General features: G+C 40.0%; 1 protein-coding gene across 3 annotated transcripts in view; it reads right to left on the reverse strand.

Moving 5' to 3' along the window:
• LOC593101 (RING finger protein 17) overlaps nucleotides 1-11,628 on the reverse strand; it is a 107,652-nt gene extending 96,024 nt beyond the window's left edge. For 2 of the 3 annotated variants that reach the window (XM_030995340.1, XM_030995339.1), the window contains exons 1-11: nucleotides 11,390-11,628; nucleotides 7,407-7,516; nucleotides 6,553-6,662; nucleotides 5,749-5,813; nucleotides 4,844-4,994; nucleotides 4,242-4,377; nucleotides 3,746-3,826; nucleotides 2,942-3,042; nucleotides 2,130-2,245; nucleotides 758-959; nucleotides 57-178 (exon numbers count right to left, since the gene is read on the reverse strand). In XM_030995340.1, coding sequence (XP_030851200.1) covers nucleotides 57-178; nucleotides 758-959; nucleotides 2,130-2,245; nucleotides 2,942-3,042; nucleotides 3,746-3,826; nucleotides 4,242-4,377; nucleotides 4,844-4,994; nucleotides 5,749-5,813; nucleotides 6,553-6,662; nucleotides 7,407-7,516; nucleotides 11,390-11,450 — 1,255 coding nt within the window. In that variant the 5' untranslated portion in view covers nucleotides 11,451-11,628. The remainder of the gene's footprint in view (nucleotides 1-56; nucleotides 179-757; nucleotides 960-2,129; nucleotides 2,246-2,941; nucleotides 3,043-3,745; nucleotides 3,827-4,241; nucleotides 4,378-4,843; nucleotides 4,995-5,748; nucleotides 5,814-6,552; nucleotides 6,663-7,406; nucleotides 7,517-11,389) is intronic. The other variant, XM_030995341.1, reaches the window with a different exon arrangement.
• Between the last annotated feature and the right edge of the window lie 432 nt (nucleotides 11,629-12,060).

The raw sequence follows: 12,060 nt of genomic DNA on the forward strand, positions 1-12,060 counted from the left end.
AGTATTTAAAGATGGAATATCCTAAGTCAAGACATTTAAAACCGAAAAGTACTTACTTTTTAATTCACTTTTGCCAGCAGCAGTGACTGAGAAAAGCTTTGAGTTGCTAAGAATTGTATCTGCAATTTTGGGTTGCACATAATTGTCAGGTAGATCATCCTGCGTCTTCAGGTCCCAGCTAATGGTTACAAGAGGAATAGAATTTAAAGTTAAGGTTGGAATTCATGACAAAAATTTTAAGATGAAATAAAATGTTACAATCAACCAGATTATTCTAATTTGTGAATACATATAAAGCATGGTTAAATTTGTACCCAAAAAAAGGCGTACTCAAAAATTAGATTATAACCTATGATAGTTTAAAGGGGTGTAGCCTGGCAAATACTGGTCAACGCCATCTACATGTACAACTTCTTTAGGACAACTGCAAGTAAACGAATGGACTTGATAAATGGTCAGTGCGCGCTAGCTTTCGCGAAACAGACCGAAGGTCTCCTCACGCTTCGGTTTCGCTTATGTTGCACGCACGTGAATACTGCAGTCGCGTCATCCGTAGTCGTATTAAACCTGATTGGCCCCTAGTCACGCCATGGGAAAGACACCTAGTCTCATCATGCTACACCCCCTTTAATGCTCAAAGTTAATGCATCACAACAGTAACAAGACTGAAATTTATCATTCCTGAAAGATTCTTGCCACAAAGACAGCCGTCCTTAATTAAAGAGTGCCTCTAAGAGAGAGCATCTAATATACCTACCTCAATCTGCCGGAACTATCGACTGACCCATGTGTCATGACGTGTTGAATGATCTCATCGTCAGACTGGAATGCGATTGGTTCATCCTGGACGCCATCTTGGATCACATAACATGGCAGCTCCGAGGCTGAGTTGAGTATACTGATCATCTCCGTCATGTTGGGGGTTGCATTCGACGTCCCCTTCAGCGACTGTGCTACGTCTAATCACACAAGGAAATATAGTGTTGTCAACAAAGGCTTAAATAGCTACTCGATACAAAAACGACACAACTGTATATATGAAAGAGACATGCTATAAGTTCATAGGAAATGTTGATGAAGTACTGTCAAAAGCTTATTTTGTGTTGTTGCAATTTAAACCATCGAATCATAGCAAATCGACCCAATCTTGCTGAAATAACATACTGTCAAAAGCACTGCAGAAAAATTGGTACATGGGACTACGCAAACATATGACACTTGATATGAGAAGGAATTAGAGCCATTCTTTTCCATGTGACAATGTTAATTATTTTCTTCCAGACAAAAATGTTTAAAAAACGAAAAACCTCACAAATAATAGTCCCCATTATCCAAATGCAACCTTCTCTTCGAGCCGTTGCTGACAGGGAACAGGGTGAAACAGGCACCAAGTCTAGTGGAATTGAGAGGACTAGGTAGTCGATGGGTTAACATCTTGAACACAAAACAAGAAACTAGATGGAACTTCGACTGCGCGTATTCGAAAGTGATGCCTCCGTCATAGAGCGATTTTAGAAACCAAAACGGAAGAAATTTTTCAAATTCTAGTTCAGTTGAAATCCATTAAAAGGTTCTCAGAATATCGTGATTACAAGCTATTTCTCATATACATGTATGACCCTTTGATCTTTGACCTCATGACCCCACATGCAAGATACATACATGTCTTGAGTTTGATGGTAATCCATCAATCGGTTCTAATGATAATGCAATCACAAGCTATTTTTGCATACATAATGAGCCCCATGACCTTTGACATTGACCTCATGACCCCAAAATCTAACCAGTTCATTGCCTCAGCAAGATACATACATGTCCTGAGTTTCATGGTAATCTATCCATCTGTTCTAATGATAATGTGATCACAAGCTATTATTGCATACATAATGAGCCCTTTGACCTATGACCTCATGATCCCAAAATCTAATCAATTCATTGGCTCTGCAAGATACATACATGACCTAAGATTGGCAGGAATTCATCAATCGGTTCTTGAGATAACGCGATCACGAGAACGGGACGTACGTACAGACGTACATGTACGTATGGACGGACGGACAACCTGAAAACATAATGCCTCCGGCTACTTCGTAACGGAGGCATAAAGATGAGCACTTTAAAAATCCTACCAGACATGACTGTCTCCAGTCTGCTAATGTTGTTTTTAAGACTTCGTTCCATTTGACCGAGATGGTCGAGTCTGTCAGATTCGTTGGCGTTGAGCTCTTGGAGCAACATGGTTTCCCTGCAAAATACAAACAAAATCAACATCTAATACATAGTAGGGTATTTGTTAGAGAGCATCGTATTGGCTGAGAAGCTGTCACACGACTCTCGACAATTTGTTATATTTATGCACGATCGTGCTAGGCAACCACTTTTTTGCATGGTATTATCACGTACAAAAGTCAATTAGACTGCGCACCACTCCTCCTTGTGTATACACATTGTTTGCATTGTGTTAGCCGCCCACATGATTTACATAAAGCAAGGTCATATGAAACTTATCGAGAGGGATGTCTCTATCAAAAATATTTAAAAAACAGAGGCATTAGTGAGATGTTTATTACATTTAGTACATATAAACGCTTCAATATGACATATATTCATAACCAAATTTAGAACCACTCTCATGCAATAATATTTCAAACTCAGCCTGTAGCCTCGGAGAAACATAACATTTCTCTGGGAAATTCTGAATTTGATTTTTCGTAGTCAATATGTAATATGGTTCATGTTTCAAAATCTTATAACACAGAGCTCAGTGAATATGCACAACTTTGCTGTGCGCAGTTGGCATTCATTTAACACATCAAAAAACTGCGGCGGCTTTCTCTGCAGGGGTTTACAGCACCATATCTTAACAAGCCTTTAGTGGTAATATGAGAACAGACCCAGACAAGAAGTCGTTGAATACCGGTATCACATGACATTACATTACCTCCTTTGCAGCATAGCATGTAGGTGTGAGAATCTCATTCTGATGGCATTCGCAGCTGGGCTGGACTCTCTCTTCACCTTGTTCATAGCCTTATCAACGTCCTGGCACAACAAATGGAAAGAAAATCTGTAAGCTCAGATCAAATAATAGACAATTCAAGTCTCATAAAATTTAGCATCTGTCAGACAGTGATGTTCTGCTTCAGAATTCACCTTTTATCGCATTTCATCCTACCATTTCCATTTAACTACCGGTATGTTAATTTTCTTTCATATACTAGATTTTTCATTATTTTAATAACTGTTCAAAAGGGAATCAACAACATAAATACTTTCTTTTAAAGGAAGCTTAGCAAAATACGTAACAAATGTAAAGAGTGGTAGTGGTAGTAGTGGTGGTAGTGGTAGTGGTAGTGGTGGTAGTGGTAGTAGTAGTAGTAATAGTAGTAGTAGTACTTGTAGTACTAGTAGTAGTAGTAGTAGTAGTAGTAGTAGTAGTAGTAGTAGTAGTAGTAGTAGTAGTAGGAGTATGAGTAGTAGGAGTAGTAGAAGTAGTAGAAGTAGTAGTAGTAGTAGTAGTACTGGTAGTACTAGTAGTAGTAGTAGTAGTAGTAGTAGTAGTAGTAGTAGTAGTAGTAGTAGTAGCAGTTAGCAGCAGTAGACTTTATTGGATAAATTGTTTACAACATGGCTAATCGGCCACAAGGTCCAATTTGATGCGAGAAGATACAAAGCTCAAGAAAGGTGCATGGTATAACAGACTTTACAGCACCAGGAGCACAAATGTCAAGGATCAGTTTCTTACCACGTTGGAGTAATACAATTTCTTGAGGACATCCTTGGCTGTATCAAATGCAGGCTTCAGCAAGTCTTGCACTTCAACATTCTGTGAAAGACAAAGAAAAAGAATATCTTGTATCAAACTCTAAAATGCTATAACCATTGGTCTAACATTTTCAACTATTTCTCTTCATTTTTTTAACAGGGAGGGAATCCAAAGGAGATATTTATTCTACAGTTTTCTTCCAAACAGACAAACAATCTCGACTTCAGGAGGCGCGATAGCTCAGTTGGTAGAGCAGTGGTGACGTAATCAGGCGAACGCGTTCAAAACCAAGGCGATGCGCTAGTGCCCTGGTAAGGCATCAATCCTCATTACCAGGACTCTCGGAGAGGACCTAAAGCCCTCGGTCCTCTGTTTGCTTACTAACAAGCATTTATGCTTTTTTAGCAGTCAGGTAAAATAACCACCACTACTCTTCAATGTTATAATGTTTCCTTCCATGTCACTTCTCACCTACCTGTTGTGCAATGGGTATGATCGTATGACCTTTGTGATCTCCCGTCAGCCCGCAGTACGCACAGATAGGCTTGTCATCGTCTTTACAGTAGAACTCTCTTGGCATGTTGTCGTGCTCTTCACACCCATATACTCCTCTGCCAAAGAAAGAGAGAAAGATGAATTCCTGTAAATATTGCAAAATTTACAATATCAGTTTGACGCAAAAGAACATTGTAGCAAAATGAGGACGATGATGACTATAAACTGTACAAGGCTGTGGTGAAACATGTGTATTACTGCTATATACAGTACATTTATACCAACCACTCAATAACTGCCTCAATCAGAGTACAGGATTCTTCATAAATCAGTTCAAATATTTTGTTTTTTGTTGTTGATCATGGAAAATCTTTGAAGATTTGCTATTGGACAGACAAAATTTTCTTGTGCTGATCTTAGTATAATGTACAGGTAATGAGGTATTTTGAAGCTTTCTAGGGCTACATGTAAATCACTCATCGCTGCTGTGTATTTTTCCTCTGCTGCATTCAAGCATAATGGCACGTTGTCCTAGAAATGGTTGCCTGAAAAAAAAAAATATTTTTCTCAACTACAACTTACATCTGTATTTGGATCCTGTGGTGTGGGTTCTTGCTCTTGGAGTTGTTTTTGTGCAGCTTGCTCCAGCATTTTTCACAGAGGTCTTCGTCGCACTGCTCGCATCTACAGGAGGCTGTCTCCTGGCTGCATTCATCACAAAGAGCTCGACCTCCTGAAAAAGAGAGGAAAGGTTGCAAAGTGGGTGAAGAGTAGAGAGACGGACTATTAAAACAGGACACAAAATTAAGAAAATAATCATGATAGAAATAATAATGGGATTTACAAAGTAACAATTTTTCCAATGAACATGGTATTAGACGAGTATTACCCCTAGCGTTTCGCGAAACGTATATGAAACTAGCATTACATGAATTTTCCTTCAAACAAGTACCCACCAGGGTCAAGGATGGCAATTCTATTGCAAGTCTTGCCTAAGGGTAATAATGCCATGACAGGGACTACCCTGACTTATCCTAAAATAGCAATAGACCACGAGAAGTAGAGAGCAAGAAGAGGAAAAGTAAAGTAGTATTAACTTGCTTTTTAGTTCAACCCAATCTATTTCTGCCGATGTAAAAACACTCTGATGGGACTTCAATTGCCCACATCTACATAGCCCCTGCATAATTTTTTTGACCACCTCTTTTTTTTTCCCTCCTCCTCCTCCTCCTCCTCCTCCATCCTCCTTCCTCTCCATCCTCCTCCTCCCTCCTCCTCCTCCTCCTTGTTCCTCCTCCTTCCTCCTCCCCCTCCTCCTCCTCCTCGTTCTCCTTCTTCTTCCTCTTCTCCTTCTTATCCTTCTTTTCCAAGAAATGGAGAGAGAGAGGAGCTTTATTCTTCACTGCTATCAAACATAATACAAATAATGCCAAATAGCATCAACTAAATAACAACAGAACGATATCAAAGAAGATATATATATTTACCTTTGAGTGCCTTTCCCTTAAATTCATCTCTGTCTTGCCTAGTCTGGAATTCAACTTTGTGTGCACTAGAAACATTTTTATAAAAGGGGAAAGAGAGAGAGAAAAAGAGAGAGGGGAGAGGGAGTGGGATGGGGAGGGAAGGAGGGATAGAGAGGTAGGGAGAGAGAGAGAGAGAGAGATCAGAGGAGGCAATACAAGGAATAGAAAATAGACAAATTAATATACATGTTCAGGTATACATTGTGATACAACCTGAGAAACATCTTGTTGGCTTAGTTACCCATCTTCAGTTTTATTAGACAACTTGATGGAAATGTGACTGATTTAAAAAATATCAAAAAATAAGAAAAATTAAACTTACCAAAGTTCGTTTTCCAATAATGATATCTAAAAATATCTTTTCATATGCTGCTTCAACATAATATTGTTTAGATTTGAGTGTTATCATGTTCACAGATGAACGCTCTAAAATCGGCTTGCTTACACAGACAGCACCAGAACTTTGGATAAACTTCTACAAATTTAAGGAATATCACGTTGGATCCCTTTAAATCCTAGGTGAAAAAAAACTAATTTTCTTAAATGTGTGATCTAGGTTTTTATGACATTAATACAGTGATGTTCAAAGTTGCATCTAGAGACTATGTTGGTATTGTGCGTTTACTATAAAGCAATGTACTATTATTATCATTATTATTTTCAAAACTTTAAAGAAAAAATAGCAAGCTGCCGATCAATCCTTTTCTCCAATTATTGACAAAGATTAACATCATAATTTGTTCAAGGAATGGACGGCATGCTCACAAGAAATCTGGAGTTTTGTTGGTGTAAGTCCAAGCTGCTATGCCCAGTGCATAGAAATCAGGGGGGAGTTCTTTGAAGCTCACCTCACCTGCTGGTAAAGGAGTTGAAACCTGTACAGAAAACATATGATGCAGACATTAAAGGAACATAAGTCAAACTTGACCCAAGATACCATACTGTAATGTAAACGCTGTTATTTTTGCATGATCAATTTTTCTCGCTGATCGACCCCAAAACACATTTCGCTGGTTCATAAATTCGAGTTGCACATAATTCAGCCTGTTCAAAGCACGCAAAAGAAGTCATGCTTATATTTTCGCGAGTTTTAAAATTCACGCTTGCCGATCTTAGCGCGAAATCCGCAAAAATGAATGTACCACAAATATTTCTATTTTTACAATGATCACATCCATTGAAATCTTGGACAGATCCCACACTTTTTTTCAATAACCACTCACATATGGAGATAGACCCGGGCCCCGTTTTTTTAATAAAGAGTTGATATTAATCGCAACTGTGTACATAAGAGATAGAGTACTGCAAACTTACAATTGATTAGAGGCCTACCGATTGGCGGCCCAGGAAGCCACATTTATTATTCATTCATTTATTTTCCCTCTCATGGGGCTGAAGCTGGTATGCCCTCACAGCAGAAGCTGATTTAGGCAGTCCAACATCATTGGCAGAGGGTACACTGTATTTCAAAATGCAAATATCCTTTAATCCTCCCAAGATACTGTTAGGAATGTTCAATGAATTTTTAAAAAGGGGTGGGAAAAATTTCATTAAGAAACCTGAGGCTACCCCCTATCCCTTTTTTTCCAGAATGAAGTAAGAAATATGGTGATGCTCACCTTACACTGTGGACAGGCCAGTTCATGCTTGAGATACTTGTAGATCTTAGCCAGACATGCCTGACAGAATGTATGCCCGCACTTGAGGATCAACGGCTGATGGGCCCCACCTGAAAAAGAGAAACATCGACATGACAAAAATCAAGAACGAAAGCAAGACTGGTTTGCAAAGGTCCTCTGTACGGAAGCTTATGTGCCAACCAGATGACGAGATGAGAAGACAAGTAGACAAGGTAAAATGATGAGAAGACTTGTTGTTGGAACTCAGAAAGTCGACTTGTTTGTGACAAGAAGACAAGATGACGATTTGTTGGAACTCGGAAAGTCAACTTGTTTGGGACAAGAAGACAAGATGACGATTTGTTGGAACTCGGCAAGTCGACTTGTTTGGGACAAGAAGACAAGATGACGAGTTGTTGGAACTCGGAAAGTCGACTGTTTGGGACAAGAAGACAAGATGACGATTTGTTGGAACTCGACAGGTTGACTTGTTTGGGACAAGAAGACCAGATAACGAGTTGTTGGAACTCGGCAAGTCGACTTCTCATCATTTAACCCGTCTTCTTCCGTACCTCTGGGCTCCATTTATTTTTTTACTTTTTAAACTTTTTTTTCTTCACAAAACTAACTTTGTCTGCCAGATACAAGAGATGTCATGAAGCACAAAGGACCTAAATCCTGTCCTCTGTAAACCCTGTCACCACTTTCATACAGAAGCTTTAAAGTGCCGAGATGACAAGATAGTTTAGGACAAGAAGACAGGTTTTGTGACTCTGGGGCCTGTTCCTTGAAACCAACGACAAGATAGTCATAACTTTATCCGCCAACTATGGAGATGTCTCTGATCTTCCTAAACCGACTCCAAAAGAGCTTACTAGCTAGACATCTTGTGAAATCAATACTACATTGGCGAGATGAGGAGCCATGACATAGCCTTAGTCGCAATTCCACAGCATTTAAAAAAAAAGTAATTTTTATTTAAATGAATTCGGATTAAAAAATATTGAAAATGGTACCAGAATATCAACGTTTATCCGAAAAATACTCCAAAAATAACAAGAAAATTGAAACGAAACAGGTAATAAACATAACGACTTTTAACTCATGATCTTTATTTGGACATTTAATGAATATTTACTTCATTTTGGGTATATTTTAGTAGGGTATCTCCTAGACCGAAAACTTCAGTCTCTCTAATCGTCGGTTGTTCCACTGAGACTACGTCTGGCTCCACTAGACCTCCGATTATAGAGACTGAAGTCTGGGGACCTCTTTCTGTGAGGCACTGTACGGAACAAATGGTTCGGTTCGACCGGACCGCGATGAATGAGATATGCAACGAGATTTTCACTCTTTACATCCTCATAACTGCTGCAATTACAACACAAATTAAAAATAACATATATATAGCTTATTTGACTTACGATAGCTTGCTCATTTAGATCCTAAATTAATGATTAATCCGAGAAAGTCTCGTCGTCAACATTATCCGTCTTGGTTTTAGTTGATGAATATTCATTTTTTCTTTTCGAACGTCCAATAGCTACCGTAGCTACATACGAGTCGGCCCAGCTTGACCAACGAACTCCCACGAAACGAGTGCTCTGATTGGCCATTTGGCTATGTTTTGGTAGGTGGACCCGGAAATATATCGGCCGCCGGGTAATATTTCGAATGCATGAACGTACTGCTTCGCGGATCTGAGATACAAATTGGATAATTCATATAGAGTAAAGGAGCCCGTAATCGGCCAGCTCCCGTTTTCGGCCGATTGGTTGGATACAAGGTAAAATCACTCTAAAATACATCGCATAATAGCATAACACATATCCCACACATACCATACCATGCCAGTGTCACTGAAGAACCACATTTGCAATGGAAAATATATCCTAAAATATCACATTTTAGCGATGTAATCGCCGGTCCCGCTACCCAAATCTGAAAAATCGAGTATCTTACGCGTGTCTGTAAGAAATATGGGTACCATAAAATGAGCTTTATTTCAAGTATTTTTCAGATTTAAAGCCCGATTTTGTGCTAGTCGCAAGCTCAAAAGTATGTCATCGCATGTATTAAATCAATGCAGCCGCACACCGCGACGCACACACGATATCTCTATCTAATTCAGATTCCAACTTCCGATCACCGCTGTGCCCGTCTTCGGCCAGGCGAGCACCAGGGAGCTCCGGCGTGGGATACCTGCTCCGCCCGCTTGTGCTGTACATCAGCGCGGAAACGCACGGCGCGCGCGAGCGCTTCCTATTGACTTTGTACATGCGGCCGTAAACTGAAACGCTCGGCCGATAACGGGCTCCAAAACAGTGAAAATTGAAATGGATATTGTCATGGCAATTCGTGATTTTTATCTGGGATTCTTTTTTTGTGTAAATAATAATAATATTTGCTTCATGATTTGAACAAGAAATGATAATAAATAGGAAGTAAAGAGTCCTAAAAATAGGATTTTGTCTTAAGTGGCCGAAAACGGGCTACTTTACTCTAAGTAGGGTGTCTGATCGCGCACCCGATGTTGTGTGCTAAAATTCTTCCCATAGAGATTACACGCATCCCTATGCAGCCTACGTGCATTGCGCGACCATGCAAAAAAAGTCAATTTTTTTTTTTCAAATCGAGATTCAAACCTTTATCAGTTGTGATCCTGAAGGTGATAATCAATGAATGAGGTGTCATATGAAAGAGCAGGTGAATTCCAATATTTCCAAAGGGGCGTAGCCCCCGAAATTCTAAAAATATCTTGGTCAAAACAGCAATTTAAACATTGTGTCCTGGCTAACTCTGAGGTTTGTCACTTTTGAGATATGACGCCCCGATCGATAAGTAGTCCCAGTCCTAAGGAACAATTCTATGTGATTATATTTTCGCTAGCCCCCAGGGATCACAACTGATAACAGTTTAAAAATACCCTTCTCGCTATTTGGTGGATCAGCTAATTAGGGGGCGTGCGCTCCGCTCAGTCCAAACCATGGTTACATCGCGTAACATCTCCGCGCACGAACGAAACCCCAAATTCAAGTGACTGAAATTATGGTTGGAAATTCCCTCGATAAACCCGGAAGTGAATACACGTTATAGTCAATGGCAATATCGCGGAGACAACGTGCGTTGTCTCCGCGATATTGCCATTGACTATAACGTGCATTCACTTCCGGGTTTATTGTGCGACGAACGCCAACCATACTAGTCAATCGCACATGTCGCGGAGACAGCGTAGCTCAAGCTGCAAGTCGCGGATTGGCTTAGCAGCATGCGTACGATATGCATACGCTTGCATATCGCGCGATACAGCTGTTAGGCTAAATTTAGCAAAACAACATCACTCTGCGTGGACGTCTTTTTCGACGATTTTGACCAAAATGATATGAATATACCAGCGTGTTGGAGGGGCTGTAACTTTTGATAGAAACATCGGTGAGACTTGAAATTTGAAATGTATTATTCTGATAACATTTTTTATTCAAATATCAAACAAAAATGGTGAAAAACGATCCCAAATTGAAAATTGAAAAATCGTTCAGACACCCTACTCTAAGTAAGTCCGTAAATTGTCTATTTAATATTAAGTTATCAAATTTTGATAACTGTAATTAGTCTAGGACAAATGACATACCGACCTAATTTACATCTGATTTAGAAATCAGAAAATTAGATCTAAATAAAGAAAATCGGGGAGAAAATGTTTTGACACAAAAAGCTGCCATTGTTGGCTAGCTACCCCCACGGTACGAGATCTCTGGGTTGCCATCTGTATTGGGGAATGACAACAAATGTCAGTTTTATTAAAGAAATGACCCAAATCAGATGGTTATTGCTGTCTAGGTATCTCCACGCCGGAGTTACGAGTCAAATTTTGGATAGGTTTCTGAACAAGCGCCACTTATCATGCTTATGTAGCCTTTAGGTAAGCATACGTGAAAGTCTATGCATGGGCACGGCATCATTCACACTCGATCTAAGTTTACCTTGCACATGGGGCCCCGCATAATCTCGGCGGCAGTTGGGACATCGTGGAGCTCGATACATTGTTGATAAAGTCTGTTCGAAACGATTTTCTAAAACTTAAGTTAGGTCCTGTCTGATTCCATTTCCATTCAGGTTGCAAGTTCAGCTTCCGTTCTTCAGAGTCAAGCGATTACATAAACACATGCGCCAGGTACTTATCATATCGAGTAGTCTCGTCGTCGCGCAGCATACAGACTACTAGATCGACGGTATACCCTAGTCCACATGCCTGGACTGTTCTCTACATGATCCGTGCTCGCCATAGAGAGTGCTCGCTCACATACTAGTACACCATAATAATTATACACGTACGGACACATCGGGGAAGGTGAATTCGTGGGGAGTACGCATATCATACGCGCGCGCGCATTTGGGAAAGGGCGAAAGATTAAAACGACCAAAAGCTGGTCTACGGTTACCCTCGAATCAATGTACAGAGCGCAGCATGACGTCGATCCCACTTTTTCAAGAAAAAGAGATAAGTGCCCCTTTTTATGAGTTCCACAGTCTTAATTATTAGTGCCTCTTACCACTTCTGATGTCCCCTTTCACCACTGATAAGTGCCCTTTATTTTGACACGTGCCCGCGGCCCTTTTAATCTTATATATAGGGCCTACCCTTTTGTCCTTC

This window comes from Strongylocentrotus purpuratus, unplaced genomic scaffold, assembly GCF_000002235.5.
Source record: "Strongylocentrotus purpuratus isolate Spur 01 unplaced genomic scaffold, Spur_5.0 spur5_scaffold_21, whole genome shotgun sequence".
Lineage (NCBI taxonomy): Eukaryota > Metazoa > Echinodermata > Echinoidea > Camarodonta > Strongylocentrotidae > Strongylocentrotus > Strongylocentrotus purpuratus.